The sequence below is a fragment of the Lepeophtheirus salmonis genome, chromosome 2, assembly GCF_016086655.4.
Source record: "Lepeophtheirus salmonis chromosome 2, UVic_Lsal_1.4, whole genome shotgun sequence".
Taxonomy (NCBI): domain Eukaryota; kingdom Metazoa; phylum Arthropoda; class Copepoda; order Siphonostomatoida; family Caligidae; genus Lepeophtheirus; species Lepeophtheirus salmonis.
This window is the reverse complement of record NC_052132.2, coordinates 5,707,675-5,729,764: the sequence shown is the minus strand read 5'-3', so window position 1 is coordinate 5,729,764 and position 22,090 is coordinate 5,707,675. Positions and strand designations below refer to the sequence as shown.

Below are 22,090 nucleotides of genomic sequence, written 5' to 3'. Positions count from 1 at the left end.
AATTGGGACCACGTTCTAAATTATTGTACTTAATATTAACTTGTGACTACTGAGGAGTCAAACATTTACAGAAAGATTCAATAAATTGTCTTTATCTGACACCACAGCGGCATATTCGCTTTGAATACATCTTTCAATAAAGCCCCAAATATATAGAAGCCACATTAAAAAAAATTCGTTGATTGATGATGCATGTTGAGTAATTAATTCTAATATAATCTCTATATCTTACATACAAATCATCAAATATTAATAACTATTGAATAAAGTTACTCACAACCAGACTAGAGCCCCGGGCTGTAATCACCAGTAGGTACTCTAATTAGCCCTTCTAAAATAACAAAACTGTGATTACAGTATGTACTGAACCCTTAATTAGTATTACATATAGAGAGAGCTCAGTAAATGTGTAATTATGTATGATCAGGTAATATCAGGACATGCTAAATCCTTAGGAGCCCTTTGGCAACTACTCTTTAGGTTTTGGTAGGTTTATTTTTTAAATACTACAATTTAATTGATAACACATTTAACTAAATGCACATTTTTGGAACTTTTATTAACACAAAGCAAGAAAATGGATTATTCGGGCAAATTAGGAAATGTCTGTTGTTGTTCTTGAGAGAATAGTTTCATCATCTTCAAACATTTCCACTCACAATCCACTCTTCTTTCCTGACTGTTTACCCCCATTGTATAGGAAAATGACTGTTTTGTAAATGAAAAACGCATTTTATCTTTGCAACCAAGCTTTAGAGCACTCAAACCTCAACTTTATTTCCATATTGTAAACACTCCTTAGCTTTATTCGTTAACAAAAAAAAATTAAATTTTTACAAAAAGGAATATCATTACAAAAATTTGACATTCTATAACTAAAATCCCTGTTAGCTTAGATCACATGTTCACAACGTCCCCAGAAATGTTCCACCGCCTTCTTGACAGCCCCACTGGGTAAAGTACGGAATGCCCTCCGTATCTCAGCTCTCAGGGATCTTGTGGTGCTTTGGGGACTTTATTTGGAAACCACTTTAATATTGCCTGTGACAAAATAGTCAAAGGATTCAATTCCGGTGAGTTAGGAAGGCAATAATTCGGGGGAACGTATATCACATTATGAGAATAAAGAAAACTGAGTTTTCTTTTGTTGTTGTGACAAGGATCCCTAGGTTCAAAGTCGGTCTTCCATGATGCAGAGGATCCAGGGGAAGACTCTTTAGTGCAGAACACGGGTGTAGACCTTGGAGTTGACCCTCAGGCCCTTCTTGAAGATGAAGGGTGGGATAACGTGACCCTCACTGCTTCTGGGTTTGACAAAAATAAAAAATTGTTGATTTTACGATGGACATTTGAACAAGACGCTACGACCATGCTGTCAGCGATCGAATTCATCGATTGGCCAACTAAGCAGAACTTCGGACGATGTTGTCTACTTCTGGATCACAAGGCTTCTGTAAAATCCTCGTTGCAAAAAATACATACACAAAAGGGACAACATTTTTTGTTCCTGATTAAAAGAAAACGGGGGGGATGCTGTCGTAAAGAAGCCTAATGATCAACTGACGAGGTTGATCATAGGGTAACATTCGTACCAACTATCTTTCTATTAGTGTGTATTTGTATTAAACCCAGTTTGTAGGAGGATGGGTGAGACCAGAGAAAATTGCAAACGTTTAAAAGAACTAGCCTTTAAATAAAAAATAACAGTTACAATGGAATGAATAAAATATTTTTTTCATGATTATCCCCCTTTTTCCGTCCGTCGATGTATCAAAAAAAAATTTGTTTTTTTAAATGTTATACAATTTTGAGGGATTTTCAGTACATTCTACATTGATTATATTCAAATATAACTGTTTATCATTGGCATCAAGTAGTATTTAATGCAAGTGCTAAGTCTTTTGTATTCTTTAAGCCATTTGATAAAGTTTGATGGAAATATATTCAAATTATGTTCATTTTATATAGTACAAATATCAACTTTATGCCCCCAAGATGGCGTCGCCTTCAATTATGATGCATTTCATGACATCATTGAGTACACTCTACGATAGACGAACTATAATATGTCATGCGAGTATCATATGGATGATACAATACATGGATCTATAATTTTTACTTTATTTTTTTAAATGATGCGCGTTCCTTAACTCTGTGAATATATGGTTATACTGGTCTAGGAGTGCGAGTTGAATAAATTGTTAGGAATATATATATATAAAACACATGTACATATAAAGTCCATAGTAGATGCCATCCTGATTTTTTTGTAAGAAAAATTAGTAAACGATTTTTCTCATTTCAAATCCGATTCTATAAATAAACAGAGCTATAAGTTCCTCGTCATCCACTGCAACTCAAAAGTGTATTTCTGTTGCGTCCCTTCAAATCAATTATGCGACAAAGACTCTTACCCTTCGCACTACTCCTTCTATCCCTTATTATAAATGTTCAAAGTGTCATGGAAGAACATACAAAGACTCATAGTCTCGTCAAAAGAACCACAGGGGCCTTCGATATTGGAAAAACTATGATGACGATATTAAGTAATTTGAGAACAGTCATATTCTTTCGACTCCTTGGAATTAATACTCTGATTGTTGCAATTAATACCGTTGGACTTCTTTCTCTAGGTAAGTTACTAAGAAAATACAGAATTTGAAAATATCTTTATTAGTGCACGTTAGAGGGGTTGGTTCTTCAAATATGTTTCTATTTTGATTACGACTAGCGCGGAATTTTTTTTCCGTTTGGTAACTTTAAAATAAGATGGAAAAGTTCCTTTTCTGCAATTATTTTTTTTAGAAAAATATATGTGGGTATTTTGTATAGAAAACTTTTGGTAGACATTTTTTATTTTATTTACGTAATAAAAATATTAATAAAGTTAGTGTCTAAAATGACTCAATTAAGCAAAAAAAAAAAAATACATAGACGGGGAAAAAACTTTACAAAAAATTTTTTTAGTTTAGAAAAATGTCCATCATAATGACTTTTTGTAAAAAATCAAATTATGCATTATATGAGTCTTAATTAACTAAATAGATATACTGTCTTTTTTTTTTTTCAAAACATTGATTGAGGTGTGTGACCTACAAATGATATGTTAGAGCAATGCAATTTTGCTTACCACATGACAATTTTTTCTCTATTAGCCTTACTCAAAATTCAGAAAAAGTTGAAGCCGCCCTAATCTACTTATCAAACGATACGAGCATTGGAAGTGATTTATATACTGCTCTGTCCTATAACATATGTACTAATTTCAATTTTCTTTTCTTCTTTAATACACTTCCATATTATTATAGAGTTGAAGTAATCGATTTATTTTTATTTTTTCTGCAATAATTCGATATAATATAAAGGACTTCACTCCAATTTTGTCCATGAATATAAAAATTAAAAGAGAAATGAATCATAGTTTCTATAGAACTGCCTAATATCCGTACTTGGAGAGTACCAAGTGGATTTTATCAACCCTAGTGTAACTAGGTACATTAAGTGTCTTATAAAAAATGTAATTAGTGTGTCCGACCTTCTCTGATACATAGCTTTAATTGGTATTGAAAGTTTGTGTAGGGAATAAATGCAAGCAATTTTTAAGGGGATATATCTGCATTAATTCATATTATAAGTAATGTGGTGAAGGTACTTATTTATTCAGTCCAATTCAGTACAGTCTTAGGACTGGTCATATCGGTCTTTGGGGTAGATCCTTCGGACTGTCAGTACCAGAACGCAAGGTCAATAGAAATACAAGGTTATACCATAACGCATATACAACTGATTTTTGACTTCCACCACGCTTTTCATATTGACGTCATAGTATATGAGGGGTTGCGTATTTTGTCAAACTCGGTCTGTTTTGCCCAGCAGTCGGTATAATACATCAAATTGAAAATTCTAATAAGCCCAATTATAAGATGGTCTAACCCTGTATTTCTATTAACCTTCCCAGAACAGATTAAACAAAGAAGAAATAATGTTGATTGGCATCATCAAGGACACTACTTTATAAGTGTTTAAAAACTAATATGCAGGACTGAACTAATCGAACTGAGACGGATCTAGAAAGGACTCCAGTCTTCATTCCTAAATAAGGACGCATACAGCACTAGTTATCAGTTTACATTTTGAATATATGATACACCCCGAGATTTATTAAAATGGAACATAATGATGTCCTATTCTTTATTTTTCTTGATAATGCCTTGTTTAGAATTATTTTGTATATTTGACAATTTTTAATCGAGATTTAGTGAATCTAATTAACGGTTTGCTACAAAGTTGTTCCTGTGTTTAGCCTTTTATTTCTTACATTTTTCTATTTGTAAATGTGAGGACTGAGCATAAAGATAAAATGGTGTTAAGTGCTTTCGACTTTAACTATTTGACCCCAGGGCATTTTTTCTTAGGATATTTCTAGGGATAATTTGGCACAATATGTAAATAAATGAGATTTATTCGTCGTTATTCTTTATCAGGGCTTGATATTGTATCTTCTTGGTTCGTAACAAAGTATAAATCACTGTTCTTGCCTCTTATTATGCTTGTTTTGAATAATTATCCATTATGGTGAACGACAATTGATGAGAGAGACAATGGAAGTAATTAGCACTATTTCCATTCGAATAATTATCGTTTTTATTTTCTTTATTCTATTACTTATTTTGTATTTGGTTCCAAGTTATTACATAGTGCGATTTTGATGGTGTGTTTTGAAATTCTGAGTCATAATACCATCATTTTTCCAACAGATAACCACCATTAATCCTTTTGATATTTATAAAAAATACATCTTTTTTATTGAAGTATTCAAAAGTAACATCAATTTCAATCCAAAATAAACAATAACGATGTATAAATATTTATATTTGTATTAAGAGGAAATATTCTGGAGACAAAAATGGCTTTAAAGCATAAAAGTTTAAATTAAAATTACCTGACACGAGATAAAATACATAGAGTGAATATATGAAGAATTAATTGAAAAGAAGAAATAATTGACCATTACATTCGAATTGTAATAGAGAGCATTGCAAATATCTTTATATTTTAAATAATGTATTACTATAATTGTTTACTTTAATAAAGTATTTTTAAATGTTAAATTTATAAAGTATAATAATTTTTAGATTTAAATATAATTTTCCCCTTGGCCCTTAAAATATTTATGACGGATTTGGGGGATTATTCAGACTATATTAATTCAACTCAATAATAATTGATTCTTGAGTATGCTACGAACTTTAGTCCCAGGATTTTTTTCACTTTCATGTTTTTCCTCATGATTTTATTCTTTGTCTGCACAACATTTGGAAATATTGAAATATATATATATCTATTAACGGAAATTTGAGTTATAGATTAATTTTCAATATAATATGAATGCATTAAAAAGAAAAGAAATCATTAAAAAAAAAAATTTCCAATAAAATTTTCTTCATAAATTTGAAATAATTTTTTATCGGTCAAGACAAACATTCCTACATTCTTTCGGACGCCCCTGACCAAATACCATGAGAAAAAGTCCCTGGGAGGACAGAAGATACATGTGCATTCTTAAACCAAATTGAGACAGAATTGATTATAAAAATAATACATCTAATGTTTAAAGCCACACAACCCAACCGGCCACCCAACAATGAAAGGGATTTTTACTCTTAATGCTCATTTTATCCCTCTTTAATTTTGTTAATTAATTACAATTTAATAAAAATGAAGTTTGATAAGAAAAGTCAACAAAATTTCACCTTTTATCAAAACAAAAAAAAATCATAGTCTCACAAATTTGTAATTAATTATTTTCGTTAAAATTGGTCAATTGGAATATTTTATTATTCTTTTTAAAGCGTTTAAATGGGGATACCCACAGATACTTGCCCCTGTCCCAATGCCTAAGATTCTGTTCAACATAGGAACATAATTTTACAAATATTTTAGAATTTTTTTGAAAAGTTTTGAGGAGAGTGGGAGACAACAACGTAAAAATATGTGTATCTTAATAAATTGTATGGACAAGGATTGTGGCAAACCTGTTGCATGAAAGGGCCACAATAAAATAAAATATTTTAAGGTTTTATTTTTATTCAAAAATATGCAAAATTTAATTCACAGCATACTTTTTGTAGTTGTGAATGATTAATTGGGCAGATAATTAATAATGTCGAATGTTGCAGAGGCCTTAAAAATGTTTGTTTTCCAAAATAAATCTGGTTCCAATCACCCAATTTTAACAAATCGAATAATCCATAATTTTATCATACATACGGATCTAATAATAACCATTTAAATTCTTTAACATCATTATCTGTGGATTTATTTCCGTTCTAATAATTGTGCAAATTTCAAACAATGAAAATAAATTGAAAAAATTATTTTTGCATGTATATTAAAAATTGAAACAATTAACTGATTTTCATAAATCGCACCAATAACAACTTAATAATTGATTTAATTAATTATTTTTGTCAATCAATCATTGAGTAAACACAATGGTCTTTATCAATATATTGGAGTAACATTTTGAAATGTTATTTTTTTTTTATAGTCTAAAGATTACGTATGCAAACATTCACCAATAGATATTGTTTTTAACTATAGAAACACTTTTTTTTTTTTTTTGCAAAAAAACAATCTTAAAAAGAAAACGAAAAAAGGGAAGCGAGAAAAAAAAAAAAAAAACAGCTACCTCACATATAATACACAATAATAATATAAAAAAATAGCATTTGACAAATTAGTAAATAAATATCTAATTAAAAATACAAATTACAACACGCATGATAAAATTAGGCTATATTTTTGTGAAGTATAATGTTTTCATAATTGGCCCTTGCAATCATGTTTTGCAATTTGGATCCAATTCTGAACGGAAGAGCCATGTCGTTAAAGCCATAAATTTTTTTCCTCTTGGGTTGACCCTCTCCCTAGGTAGTGAGTGAGTCGTTCAGCCACTATAAACCACATTCCTTTTAGATATTCAGAGTCACGAAATACATGGGCAAGCCTTTTATTTTTGTTGCAGTCGTTGCAAGGCGTGTCTCTCTCTAAATAATACACTCCAAAGGCGACCCGGTATCTCAGGTAGGACTGCTTAGGAGTGAGATATGGATCGAATAACGACCTCACATATTGTTTCTGGATCATTCTATCCTTTATTTTGCATTTTAAAGTGTTGCAGAGATCATTTGGAGGCTGTCTTTTTCTCACTCACTCCTTAATTGCTTTATTAGTAATATTTAGTGCTGCTCTTAGGTGAAGTGTTTATTTGGTTGGCTTGAAGACCCTTTGGAGGGAATCGTGGGGTATACACACGATCGGATGGTTGATTATATCCTTGGTAATTACATCATTTATGGTGTTAAGACCCAGTTCCTCTCTGATCTTATTAGAAAGACCTATTTTTACCTCTGGGTTTCCAACTAGAGGGTCATTCGCTCCCATTTTTTTTTCTTCGATACTTTTAGTTAAAAGAAAATTTTTAATTAAATGCAGTAAAACATTAAGTTATAATTATTTTTTCAGAGTTGAGTGTGGATTACATTTGTATTTTTTGACGAATTAACGTCAATTTCTATCAACAAATTATTCTAATTGACCGCTTGGGAGCGTCGCAAATTCCACTTGAATTCGAATAAAATAATTGTCAAAATAAAAGAATGAGAAATTGGTCTATAATTTTTTTTTTTTGTATATTTCATGCGTGCCAATATAAGTCTCTTAAATCAAATAATGGAATAGTAGGCTGTACGTACAAATATTTAAAGTAAAAGAAAAGAGATTTAAGCTTTCTTGATTTTTGTTCAAGATTGTTTTTATGCTGATGCACCTCATATGTATTATATAATATGCTAAAAAGTTAAGTATCTTTCTTGACTTCGTACCCTTTCGTACCCTTTATTGTATCTTATAACCCCTCCCGCAAAAATGAAACAAATGGGACAAAGGCCCAAAATTAGTGTTCAAGAGATAATTCAAAATCAACCAATCATCGTTCTGAACACTAAATAAGAGAGAGGATGGCTGAGAACAAAATAGAATTTTATTTTTTGTGCTGATGAGGTAACGCCGTACACAATTTTTAAGTGAGTCTCTATTTTGAAGATATTTTACAATGGCAAATTCAACTAATCTCTCAATCGATTGATCTTTTGATTTTTTTTATTCATAAGGTGCAATTTTTCCTTTTGAAAAATGTATTTTAAAGACGAAGAAAAAAACACACACTTAGAAGCTGTTCCCTGTCTATCAGGTCTTACTTGTTTGCAAAAGTCATTGAGTTAAGGACAATAATAATAAAAAATATCCCTAAGGTGAAGAAAGAATATGTTTCCGATTCATTATGTCGTATATAAAAATCAACATAAAATAATCTTGAACAAAAATCAAGAAAAGACCATTTTTTTTACTTCATACGTTATGTCAAGAAATTGAGTTCTTCTTTTTCAATTTTCCGCTATTTTAAAAAGAAGTTAAAAAATGAAAAGGGGGAAGAAATAATAACAAAAAGCACGTGAGCTTAGAGACTCTTACAAGTCTGTATCGATCCAAATTTAAGGTGACCTTTATGCATTTTTTTTTAAATTGAAATTTACACATGACTATGATATCACAGAATGGTGAAAGAGTACCCGAAATGGGGAGGCAAAAGGCAGGTTGAGGTCATTCGGAACCTTAGTGTTTGGGTTTGAACCATTCAAAGGTGGTGAAACAGTCACCTTTCCGGGGAGAGCCTCGAGAACAAGGGTGGACATGGAAGGAAGAAAATTATTTCGAGTGTAGCAAAAATAACCATCGCCAAAAACCTTAGGAAAAAAAGGCTAATCCTACAGGAAATTAGAAACCTAATTGACATCAAATGGTTATCCAGTCTCACAGGAGTGTGTCCGCAAACACATGATAGAATTGCTCAAGGGCTTGCATAACAGGCCTCAAATGCAGCCGAAACTCACGGAGATTCAGCATGTCGTTACCTTTATTGTATCACGCAAACTTTTCTCCGAAAAGAATCAGAAAAAAGGCCTGAAATCATCAGGTAGTTAGCCAAAAAAGTTAATGATAGCAACTGCTACTTATCTATATCTCTTATTATCCCAGACTATCTTCGTCATATTACTCCTTCGCCATTTTGAAAATGAATTATACATATATATATATTTCGTAATATTAATATCAAAATATACCGTCACCGGAAGTTACGCCCTGGGAAGTATCGCCGCCTTCATACGTACATATATTATAGCATAAATATATATTCTGCAAATAATTTAAGTTCTTTTTCCTATACTTCAACTTGAAGTCCTTTGTAATTAATTATAAAATTATAGCATTTGAGTAATTAATATGAAATAATTGTTGTTTCTGGTTATAATGAATTCGAACCATTTGATATGTTCTATTTTTTTAAATATTAAAATTGAATTAAATGCACTAATTTTACACTACTGAATGCAAAATACATATCAAATGCCTTCAATTGGGGGAGACTAATTTTAAATTTTAAATTATATGTAGTATATACATATAAATATATATAATATATATATGAGGGCGAAACTTCTGCAGGGCGAAACTTACCAGGACAAAACTGCCCAGGGCGTAACATCCTAGAACCAAAATATAAATAGTATATTATTAGTATTACAATATTGCTTAGTAATTATCTATTAAAAGCGTAGTTAGAGATTTGTATTTCTATAATTTATTCATATAAGTAATAGAATGGACAATTTATATATATTATAAACGACGAGGGATCTACAAGAAATCGTATTCCTGTTCTTTTCTGAGCACTAATAATTACCTCAATACGAGGCCTAATTCCTTTGCAGACCCTGACTATGAAGTCAGATTCGAGCTTGGTCCACACCTTCTTGAAGGAAGCCTTTAGAGCAGTGGTTCCCAAACGATTTTAACCCATGCCCCACCAATGCATTTCTGAAATCCATTGCCCCAGGATGTTTAACTAACGGTGTTTAAAAATTAACTGTTATTCAGGTTAAGGAAGCTTAAAAAAACATTAACTTGTCTCTAAAGGAAATTCCAAAGGACAATATAAAACGATAGAACAGTTAAATAAATAAAGATTCCAAACATATAATAAAGAGCTGAAATCAGAACTAGAAATATTTGACTGAAATTTATTCCGTAATACTTTGATCATTTGAATTATTGAACTAATAAAAAATAAAAATTGAGCCCACCTAAAGATGTAGGTTAGATACATCCTTGTGCATCATGTCTACGACAGATAGATTTTATATCAGGCTCCAATTTAGTCAACCTAATTCTCAAGTTTCCTCGTTCAGTGATATCCTGTTGATTTTTTTTCTATAGCAAATCATTGACAGTACCAAAGCCGCATTCAGCTAAATATGAAGATGGAAAGGGTAACAACAATTTTCTTGCAAAGTTGGTTGAATGTGAGGATTTGGTGTCTGTCTCATCACAAAGCCATGTCAGCTCTCCTTTTATATTAAATGAAGTTTTTACTGACTCGTCATTCTGCATTTCCGAGAGTTCTTCTTGGTACTGATTCGAAACATCAGATATGTTCACTACAATTGGCTGCATCACCCATGTTGGAAATTCAATTTGATTTAAATCAGAAAATCGTTCTTCAAAATCATAGGCAATTATTATCAAATGATCCACAATGACAAGTACAGCATTATCAGTCACCAATCATTTTTTAGCCAATGAAACTGGTCAAAAAGTTTGTGAGAAATGTTTTTTTAACATACCTCAATAATGTAACAAAACCAAATATCTTTGTCTTTCCATCCACAAGAGTTCTATTTGATCCTTGAAGTTGTTTTTTCAACATATTCAATTTCTCAAAAATATCTGTCAAATAACTCACAAAACATTCACCATCAACGGTTAGCAGGTGGTTCATTTCAGGCTCTTCACATAAATAGACACAAAGAATATCATACAAAACCATGAATCTTTTCAAGCAATTCCCCTTTGAAAGCCACCTTACATCAATGTGAAGTAAAAGTGTAACATAGTTTGCATTTTATTTTCACAAAATTCCAAGGTATCACTTTATTGTGTAAAAGTTCGATGTAAGCATCTGGATTGAGCCGCTCCTTCTTCTGATGACATGTCCTTACTGAAGTTGCGATATTGTCGGGATGTTAGGTTGTGATGTACTTTCCAACTGTTTCGGCTACCTCTGTTCAGAGATAAGATGTCTTTCTGTCCTCCTCCTTGAGTTTGCAATAATGTCATTCCTGATTAAATATAAGAAAATGTCTACTACTAGATAAGATAAACTCTCTACATACAACCCAATATCTCAAAGACATATTTCGCTCACTTATGGGCTTTTTATTTAAATTTCTGGGATAAGTTAAGATACCCACGAATTATAAGTATAGTGTAGAACCTTTATTTGATTTAAAAGACTTATATTGGCATCGATATGACCCCTTTCAAATAAAATTTATCAATTTCGCATACTTTAATTGTGACAATCAATTTTAGTTACTTTAAGTGCAATTTGTAGAGCCTCCAAAGGCAACTTAAAAATAAATTGTCGCAATAATACAAATGATAATCACACTCACTTTTAAGAAAAATAATTTCAGCTTTCTTTGTGTTTAGGGACCACATATCTGGATGATGATTTGTATTCAAACATCATCTATTAGATTCAATCTGTTACTTGTAATTTGACACACACAGGGTGGTCCTGAATTTTTGTCGGGTCTTACATGTTTAGATTTATAAACAAATACATATGGTATGTACTCTAATATGTATTATAACTTTTTTACTTGTTAAATATTGTGTTTCTACAAATTATCAAGATCTTACTTAATGTACTTACCCTCGTTATAAACGAAATGGCGAATATACCTCAACAATTACTTGCAGTCAGTACACACAGCGTCTTCCGGAATTTTTGCAGTCCCCCCTAGATACCATCAGGATTTCCATGCTGAGCTTTGAAACTGAATTGGCTTCCCTCGACAAACACTCTGCCGTCATTTGCAAAAGTTTTCAGATATTTCATCTAATTCGTTAATAATCGTATTCTTTACGGGTATGACGGCGTATTGTCCAAGTATGGTACGTCTCATATTCCACAAGGTCTAGTGAGTGTGTTTATCACCCTGTTGCCTAATGACGCTTGCAGAAAAAGGTTGTGCTTGCATATATGCTCTAATTGATATTCTTCAAACATGGGCAAAAAAGCTACCTTTTCTTATATTTAAAGGGCTAAAATTGTGACGTTACATGAAGAAGGATTTTTTGAGGGCGGAATTGGGGTAAAAATAAGCTGTAGCAAGACATTTTATTACGTAAAAACAAGTTCCAGCAGGGTGGTGCTCCGGCACACACGGTCAAAGTCACGCAATCATTCTTGACTAAAAATATCAAATGCTGAGATATGTTACAGTGGTCAACCTATCTGTAGGCCACATGCTAATTATATTGAAATCATGAGATATAAATATTAACTGTCAACAAACATTGAGCAAAGTATGCATCAATATGGGACACAAAATTTAGGTCACGGCTGAAATTCGTGCGGTTCAATCTCCAACTGTGATTTCAAAGATAATTGGAGGGGCCAAGAAGACTGTTTACTACATCAAAGAAGTTGAAAGAGGATGGGAAGATTTAAAGGAAGGATGGTAGTTCTAGGCAATCCATTATCAATGTGGATAACTTCAAAATATAATAGATATAAACCCAAATATGGTAAATGTTCCAGAGTCTCTCACACTGCAGTCAACACAAAAATCGCAAAGGGCTGGTGATTAGCCTATGATAATGTTAGAGATATACATATATTCTCACAAACAGCATAAAACAAACGTATCTGTAACATTACAATGAATATTAAATTTTTCTTAAATTGACACTAGTTGGAAGAGTAATCATATTTATTGAGGAAAACACACTTGATGTTGAGCCTTAGTTTCTGGCCGGATGTTGAAATGCACTCATGGCAAGAACATCTTCGAAACTTGTTGCTGGTATACCAAGCATACGGGTTTTCCATTCATCTCTGTCACATATACAAAAATGTGCATTTTTCCTTAAATAATCCTACACACTGTGCAAACTTGATTTTTTTTTTTTTTCATTGTAAATTTTTCTTCATTTTCATCAGATGAACGTATATTCCCTTCTTTAGAAACAACCTAGATCCGAATCTACGCACTTAGTGTTCAATAGAATAATTTAACCCGAATCGTGCTGTTCATTGAGCTATATCCTTCCATTTATCAATTTTTCTCCTTTTTGACATAGACATAGAAATGAAGTTCATAGAAGTAATGTTTCAAAATAAATTTAATAATTCTTTATTTTTAACAATAAATGTTTTAAACTATCATCAAATAAATTAATTAATATTTACTTTTTTATTATATTTTATACCTTAATCTAATCATTTCTCGGAAAGGAAGGACCCCCCCGTTCCAGGAAATGTCCATACCTATAATGATTGAAAATCTGATAAAAAAGACCCTTATGTGCATGTCTAATGTGTTTTTGTAAACAACTTAAAGGTATCAAAAAGATCGATAAAATAACAAAGCTTTTCCCTGTGACTTTTTTTTTTTTTTTGAGCCATTAAGACTTCATGACCTTACACCAAGTTGTTTTTTTTTTGTATATGGATAAAAAATTATTAAATATAATCCCGTTTTTCATTTGAAAAACTGGATAATTTCAAGTTTCTTTTTATTGGATGGTATTACACCTACCTAATACATATGCAGGGTAGAAATTTAAAATCTAAAATAATTTTAGACCTCAATCTTTTGGCAACCCAAAGATCACAGTTTGTTATAGTGTACTCATCAGATTCAACCTAGAAAACTGTATAAGAAAAAATTCAAAATCCTTGAGATGTCCTCAGAATACAAACACAATGCAGCCATTATTTTGTGCCTCCTTCCCGGTTTCACGGCCAAGGATGCAGATAACTCCATGTTAGATATATTAAATTGATGTTGAAAAGCTTGTGTTATGTTGGAATTTTTAATCAGACCAGTTAGTGCAAATAATGTGATTGGAATCGGATTTATTCCAGGAAACCCCCATTTTTACGACCTTTATATTTTGGGCAAAGAAAATGTGGCCTTTTAACTACCCGGATTTGAACCCCTTGGACTAATAAGTATGGAGTGTCTTGGAGACTGAGTCCAATATGTTCCAATCTTGAGGCAGTAGTAAACAGGGACAAGGAGTTCCTCATAAAGGCCTGTGCCAGGTTCAGGGCCATCGGTGAACAAATGATTTTTGGGGTAGCCGGTCTTGACCATAAATCTTTTCTTTTTTTTTTTTTTTTACAAAGTGCTTAAAAACTCATCTTGCATCCGAAAAGTTGGGCAAAAATTGAATTTGATTTGAACAACAAATTATTCTTATGAACCTTTTGATCTTGACGGTTAAAATTATTGTTACAATAAAATAATGAGAAAGAGTTTTGAAAGAGGGCCTATATGAGTCAATATTAGTCGCTTTAATCAAATATAGTTTATAAGCTATGTTTGAAAATGTGTGGTATCATAACTCATCTCATAAATTTGAATAATAAGTCGATAATTATTTACTCAAATATCCCTATAAATCATATATGTATTTAAGAAGTAAAAAAAAATGTGTTGGGATTTTCTCATTTTCTTTATTTTTCTGTAAGATTATTTTTATGTTGAGGCATCACATATACATTTGACATATTTGTGTTTTTTCACAATATATCCTTGATTTATGGAATTTTTTTATTTCGGATGATAGTTAATAGTTCATATCAAAAAAACTTATTTTTTCTAAGGGCTATAATTACAATGTACGTAACACTTTTGTATCAGTCCATCTTAGATATATGAAACTCCATTCATTCAGTAGAAATATACGTATATTGTAAGATATAATTTTGTTTTTATATTCAATTATGTATACAAACAGATTCTTATATGTCAATTATCTCAGTTTCACATAATTTACTTCTTTCCCTTTTTTTTTTTCATTGTTATTGGCTCTGTTAGATTGTCAAAAATAGGCCCAAGACGGGAATTTTATTTTTTAACTCGGTCTTAAGTGATATTTTCTAGACTGGTTTGGATCGATATTTTGATCCAGGCAGCAATTTATGATACCACAAATGCAGCATGTCATTGTGTGTAGTGTTGCGTCAGTCCTTAAAAAAGGTAAAATCCATCCCTTATGACGTCAATGTGGAGGTGTTTCCTTTTATTAATTATTCCGTTACATAATTAAATAAGTTATATAACTTTTTTGCAAGATATGCGCTATATTAATACATATTTCATATATCTTATTTGGCTTAATAAAACATCAATATTTTTATGAAAAATTCCAAGGACTGTCAGTAAGGTGCATCAAGCCCCTCTTCAAGTAAAAAATATTAACTTGGTGGTATGATAAAAATGTTTTTCCTATATTAAAAACAAGCTGTATAAAATATTTTAAAAATTTAATACAATTCCGGCGCCACATCAAGCATTTTGAAATGAGAATCTTACAGTATAGATATGGTTATATTACTATGGCAAGCAACACTAGATATTCACTTTTGTTTTTTTCAACAATTGTGTGTTTAATTTTATTATTGTTTACTTCCAAGTGAAAAAAATTGCTTCACTTCAGTTTTTCAACTTAGGGGGAGGGGGTTCTGATTCACCCTTACTGACAGTTAAGGAGCAGTCCCAATAATCGGCCGTCCTAATGCCCAATAGAACCAGTGCTAAGACTGGATCGGAATGGACCGAATAATTAAGGACCTACACAACAATAGTTGTAGGTCACAATTTTGAAGCACACATGACATCATCTACAATATATCTATAGAATCGGTATAGACTCTAGACCAATTTTGGTTTAATGGGATTGATGTGGAGATTTTTTTTTTTTAGACCGGTCCGGACAGAATTTTTCTTTGAAACAGTGCGTATTTTCGTTTAACCGAGATAACGTGGTTCCCAGGGTTATTTCAGACGGTGTCACCTGACTAACACAAAAAGTTACACTATATTTGGTTGTCAGCTGTCGATTATTCATCTTCTTAATTTCCTTTAATCAGTATTCTTAATATTGATTGGTTGGACTAGAATTAAGCTGTGAACAATAATAAACTATTATTGAACAAAAGTTACATATTTAATGAGATTTGGCTAACTACCAACAGATTTTGTCTCTTTTTTCTGTTTTTTTTTTTTTTTTCATATAAGAAGTTGCGAGATAACTTACAATTTTCATATAATACAAGTAACAACATAGGGTTATTTACTGTTTCGTAATTAATATGTATAAACATAACCGTAATCTGGATCGAATTTAATTAGGTTACAAATTTAGGATATAATACTCATAAAATTAAAGACAACTATTCATATAATATTGGTTTTGGATCCGAAAATTTGGGTAAGTTTTAAGATCCGAACTGAATCCGAAAAATTTAAATCCGTTCTATGTTTCAATTGTATGCTAATGTTCACAAATTTATCAATAGAATAGGTTTATATTAAATTTTAAATGAGACTTCTTTTCTTTTTATTTAAGTTTTAATTTTTTTTTCCAAAAAATGTAATTTTTTGTGAATACCTATGAATTTTTGACATTTTTCTCCAAAAAATTTAAAATTGAATTTTTTTTTTTTTAAATTTAATATTTCAGATCTAATTTAATTTTCAAATTTTTTGTGAACAGCTGTGAAATTTGGGTAATACTAAAAAAAAGTTCCCGACCCTTGATCTAGAAAGGATTTTTCTTTCAGACTGATGAGGACTAAATTTTTCTTTCAGACCGGTTCAACCCCTTTTTTTCAAAGGGCTGAATTAGTTCCGTCAATTGATAATATAATCGGTCTCAGAGCATTCTAGGATTTTCAAACCGATCCCGAACTCTGATATCTACGTACTCACATTTGTAAATACATGATATTTTTGGTCAAAATCGTTCCCAACACCAATGAAAGCTGTTTAAGATTCTTCGATGTTAATATTTATTTATATTTAAATTTTATGAGAAATATTTATCATACCATTTTTGAGGAAATCAATATTTTATGTATTTTTTTTTATTTATTGGCTCAAAAAAAAAATATGGCCTACAATAAGTAACCAACAACTCATAGTTTACAAAATGTCTATTAATTTAAAAATGAAGTACTGCATTGGTACCAAATGATCTTAGTTTCATAAAAAAATATTTAGAAATTGTAATTTTATTCCCAAGGGGAATAAAATTACTTTTGAGAACCCTTAAATATTTACATTATTTATTTATTTTTTTCCCTTGAAAATAATTTAGATATTAGATGAAAATTATTTTTTTCCCTATTTATTAATTACTAACTTATCGCGTTTCCTGATATGCTTACCAACAGGTCTGGATACTTTTTCGATTTGTGTTAAACAACAGAAGTTCGAACGAAAAATATGCGATTGTATATTTAATTCAAAATTAAATGATAATATGATAAATACGTATTGTCCATATGCTATATATGTCATGTACGTAAATTAATTATTGTCATTTTGCAGAAAAATATGTATCTTAAGTTAATTTCATTAATGATCTTTAAACACATCACAGTATGTAAAATAATAAAAAAAAGAAAGGGTGATCAAAAATTATACGACACCTCATGTGATTATATAATTCGGTCAAGTATAATTTTTATGCTTAAGGCCAACTCTGTGGGAAGGTTTCAGGCCTTCTACGATTTCAAGTGAAGGTTCGAACTATATTCGAATCACATGCTATTTTGTTGTGTTTATATAATGATCCTTCATGAATATAATTTTATTTGTATTTAATTAATTTTATTTATTTTTCTGTAAAATGACACTAATTAATTTATGTATAACGAATATGAAAAATAACTATTTATCATACCATATTTTTAAATTGAGTTTAAATATGCAATAGTATATATCAGTATACTAAATATCTTTTTTTGGCCAAATATCCGTTTGGCAAGTTGTCCAACGGCCAAAAAAATCCGTTTCATTGTCTTTGAACATCTAATTTTCATTTTACAATTAACTGTAAAAGGAATCATTCATTTTTAGGCTATTAATTATGACAAGCTCAATTGCTTTTTTATATATATTTGGACGGTCTTTAAAAATATAGAATTTAATCCGAAACTGTCTCAATATCCTTTTTATTCATGTGTTTTTTGGTGATGTGCCACATTCTTAATTGTTTTTGCTGGATGAGTATTTTTGAGTTCTAAAAAAAAAACACTCGAGGCATTACGAGCTATACTCGTTACTCGCTTAAGTACTCGTAATTTAGTTGAATATTCTTTGTTCGTCTGAATACTCGTTACTCACTCTAACCATTTTTGCTCGCTAAAAAACTCGTCACTCAAAAGAATCATATTTTCTGAATAATTATTGAATACATTGCTCTACATTGCTTGAAATTATGCAGTTTATTAATCATACCTTCAAAAGTCTTCCTCAGACCAATAGACATTCGAGAAAATTGTCAGTATTAATATAGATTAATAAATATTAAGCATAAGTTCGAATGTCCAACTCTGATTTTCAGTCTACTAGCTACAAATTCGTTTGGCATATACCTTGAAATTTAAGCTTAAACATAATCCCCATTCCTCAAAAGAATCATATTTTCTGAATAATTATTGAAGCATTGATTAGGTTTTTAGATCCTTGCACAGAATCATAGCTGGTTTTTGATCAAGGATTTCTTTCCAAACCCCTGACAACTTTTTTTTAACATAGACTGATAGTTGTAATGAATTATTATAGATAAATAATTTAAAAGGGACTTCATGGATGTTTTCCAAGTGACGTTTGATTAATTTCTTACTGTTGAAAGTAGAAACTTTTATACTTTTGCTGTATTGACTGTAAATCCCACTATTTTTATCCTTCTTGGATCTAGTAAAAATATTCTAAACAATACTATTTATCTATGACTAGATGAAGAGGAATTATTTCCTTAATTTGAATACAAAACCTGGTAAAAGTGCTATAAGATGTGCAAGGCTGACAATTTTCCAATCTTGTAGTTCAACTAAAGATTGAAAAAGTAAAACAGGGCTTTTAGACTTACATACTTCACCATTACTTCCTCATCATTAAAATTCTTAATGGTCACTTAATTATTTTTATTTATCGAATACGAAAACATATCAAAATTTTAATCAATAAATTCATTTCAAGATGTGACTACATAATAGTCAAACTAAATGATAATAACAGTTACCATGTTCATACCCTAATAATGAAATGCTGCAAGAGGAATGGGGATTCTATTTAAGCTAAAATTTCAAGGGATATGCCAAACGAATTTGTAGCTAGTAGACTGAAAATCAGAGTTGGACATTCGAACTTATGTTTAATATCTATATTAATACTGACAATTTGTCTCGAATGTCTATTGGTCTGAGGAAGACTTTTGAAGGTATGCTTAATAAACTGCATAATTTAAAGCAATGTAAAGCACTCCTGCTTGTCTAAAAAAATCAAACAAAGATTACTTTTTAAAATAACTGGCATTAAGAGTATACATTTCACAAAGGTCAGCATATTATTGCCTCTAGGAAAACATGAATTCTAAATTAACAAAAAAAAAAAAAAAATCAGTCTAGGAAGATTTACACGTTAAGATGGGCTTGAAAAAAAAACCCAGAGAATCCCAAATTTTTGACGAGTTCCGCGTAAAAATTGGCTTTTTATGACCTCGAATCGAGTTTTTTTTTGGGGGTCTTTTTGTATTTACTACATAAAAATGGTGTACCAATATAGGATTTTGCTTGTTGCACTTTATCACTAGTTTTTTTTGCCAATCTGTCTTGCCAAGAAAGTGGCACGATACAACAAATCGATAATTATAGCAAGCGCGATTGCATAATGGTCTTACCTTACGTTTCTATTAACATTAAATTACTTTCTTCAATGATCAATTCAAATATCATCAATTAGTTTAAAATATAATTTAATGAACAGTTTTAAACGGAATAATGAAAAAAATTGACACAAAGTACACTTTTAACAGCTTTAAAAAGTTTTGGGAACAATTTTAACAAAAAAAATCATGTTTTTACTAGTGTGTGTTTAATCTATCAAATGGAAAAGGACAAATCAGAAAGCTTGAGACCCTTTAATTTAGCTATCTTTTGGTTGGATATGTCACAGCTTAGACGTAGGAGTTGTTGAAGTAAGGCCAATCGTACAAGATTCTGGCAACTAATTTGTAATATTCGAGAATTATAACATTTTACTTAAAATCTCTTATATGTAAAATAACTGTTTTTGATCAATTGTCCTCAGGGATATTTAATTTTCTTAAGTTACTCATAAAATTTACTATAGAGATGTAGACAAACCACAAAAATGGAGGGCTCATTGCCTCCATTTTTGTAAAGGAATTTTTTCTACGCAACCACTGAAAGATGAATATGCCCTAGTTACCTCTGCCAGATCCAGATTCCTAGCTGCTAAAGTGATGGATCGCTTACGGTAAGTAATGTTGTTATTGTGACCCCTGCAGGGACTGGCTTCCAACCTTACCTGAAGATAGTAATCACATGGATTTAAATCTGGAGATTTCGAAAGCCATACCTCAGGTGGTCAACAGTCATGTACATTGGTCTTCAACCATTTAATTGTTCTCCAGGATTTGTATGCTAGTTTAGTGTCTTGCTGATTACGTATCTTGCTGGAAAGTGTAAGGGCTGCAAGCAGCCACAGTGTTCATTCAGGGTAGAACAATCGTTTCTAGAACATCCATGAAAACATTTTGGTCGATTCTGAGGTCAACACGAAATAAATAAGGATCCATAACATGCTCTTCACAACTGCTGACACCATATTTCATAAATGCAGTCAGATTTTTGTTTCTGAAAACCGAAGGGACATTGTGAAAATCTTGGCAGATCCCCCTATTATTTTCTTTGTTAAGTGATCACTCTACAATGAAAAGTTTTTCATAAGAAAAGAAACGAACATAACCACCATTGGATTTTAGAGAAGAAAAATAACTCTTCCCATGGATCACTCTTTTGGCTTTCTTTGGAAGATGATTTTGGCGAAACAGATGTTGCTTTTGCCTCCCCTATCCCTGAAGGAAGCATTGGAGAAGATATCAACTTTGAAATAGATATCCTTAATTTAGAAACATTGCACGTCTTTGCCCTCGTCTTCAAATGGCTTTGGAGGTCATTTATTTATAAAATTAACTCCTACTAAATTTTCATTGCAAATTTTTTATATTGCATTATTTTTTTGTTTATTTTATAAAACTTGACTATATAGATGTATTTCCTCAAATAAGGTCATAAAATAGTTAGTTCAGGTAATCAAATTAGCAATTTTTTTTGTTAGTCTAAGTAAAAAACGTATAGTAATATCAGTAGCCGCTCATTGGCTGTGATATGTAGGTGAACTGGCAGATAGGCAAAAAGGCTACATTTCATTTAAATATTATTATTCTTCTTTAAGACACATAAAAAATGATTTATCATAAATATTTATAAAAAAATTGATAGAAGTTTAATTTAACTAAATTTGTTAATTTTAGTATAAGGATAAACAAAACAGAATCACGTTTTTTTAAAGTATATGTAAAATTTCAAAAGTTTAGAGCCTCTGAGCTACCTCTAAATATTCATAGAAACTGTTCAAACTTTGTGAATCCTATTTTTATAAAAAAAAAACAAATTTGAACCCTCAATTTGTTACTTTTTCTCAAAAAGTGATTTAATTTGTAACCTACTGAGGATACTGTAACCAACCGTTTGAGCCCAGGCAAGAGTCTTGGTATGCGTTTTTTATCTTTCTGAGGTTTATGCTAGATTATTTTAATTTATCGATCATATGATGGGCAGTTCCATTGTAAAAATTTAGGAGCTTTGCAATGTCCTTTACTTCATGGCCCGCGTGGAAGAGAGTAATAAGGGCATTTTTTTTGCACTGTTCCATATTTATCAAATGTACACAAAAAAAATAATGAGAATAAAAAATATAAACAAAGTGTCATTAAAACTATAACATTTCCTAGTTTTTGATTTGATTCATGATTAAGATTGGGAATTATGATTCAAGATAAGGATAATTTATTT

At 30.9% G+C, this 22,090-nt stretch overlaps 1 protein-coding gene across 1 annotated transcript in view; it reads left to right on the top strand.

Annotated features, from left to right (window-relative positions):
- The first annotated feature begins 2,245 nt into the window (after nt 1-2,245).
- Nucleotides 2,246-22,090, top strand: part of LOC121132546 (uncharacterized) — a 39,962-nt gene continuing 20,117 nt past the window's right edge. Inside the window, exon 1 of the mRNA XM_040727970.2 lies at nt 2,246-2,633. Coding sequence (XP_040583904.1) covers nt 2,396-2,633 — 238 coding nt within the window. The 5' untranslated portion in view covers nt 2,246-2,395. The remainder of the gene's footprint in view (nt 2,634-22,090) is intronic.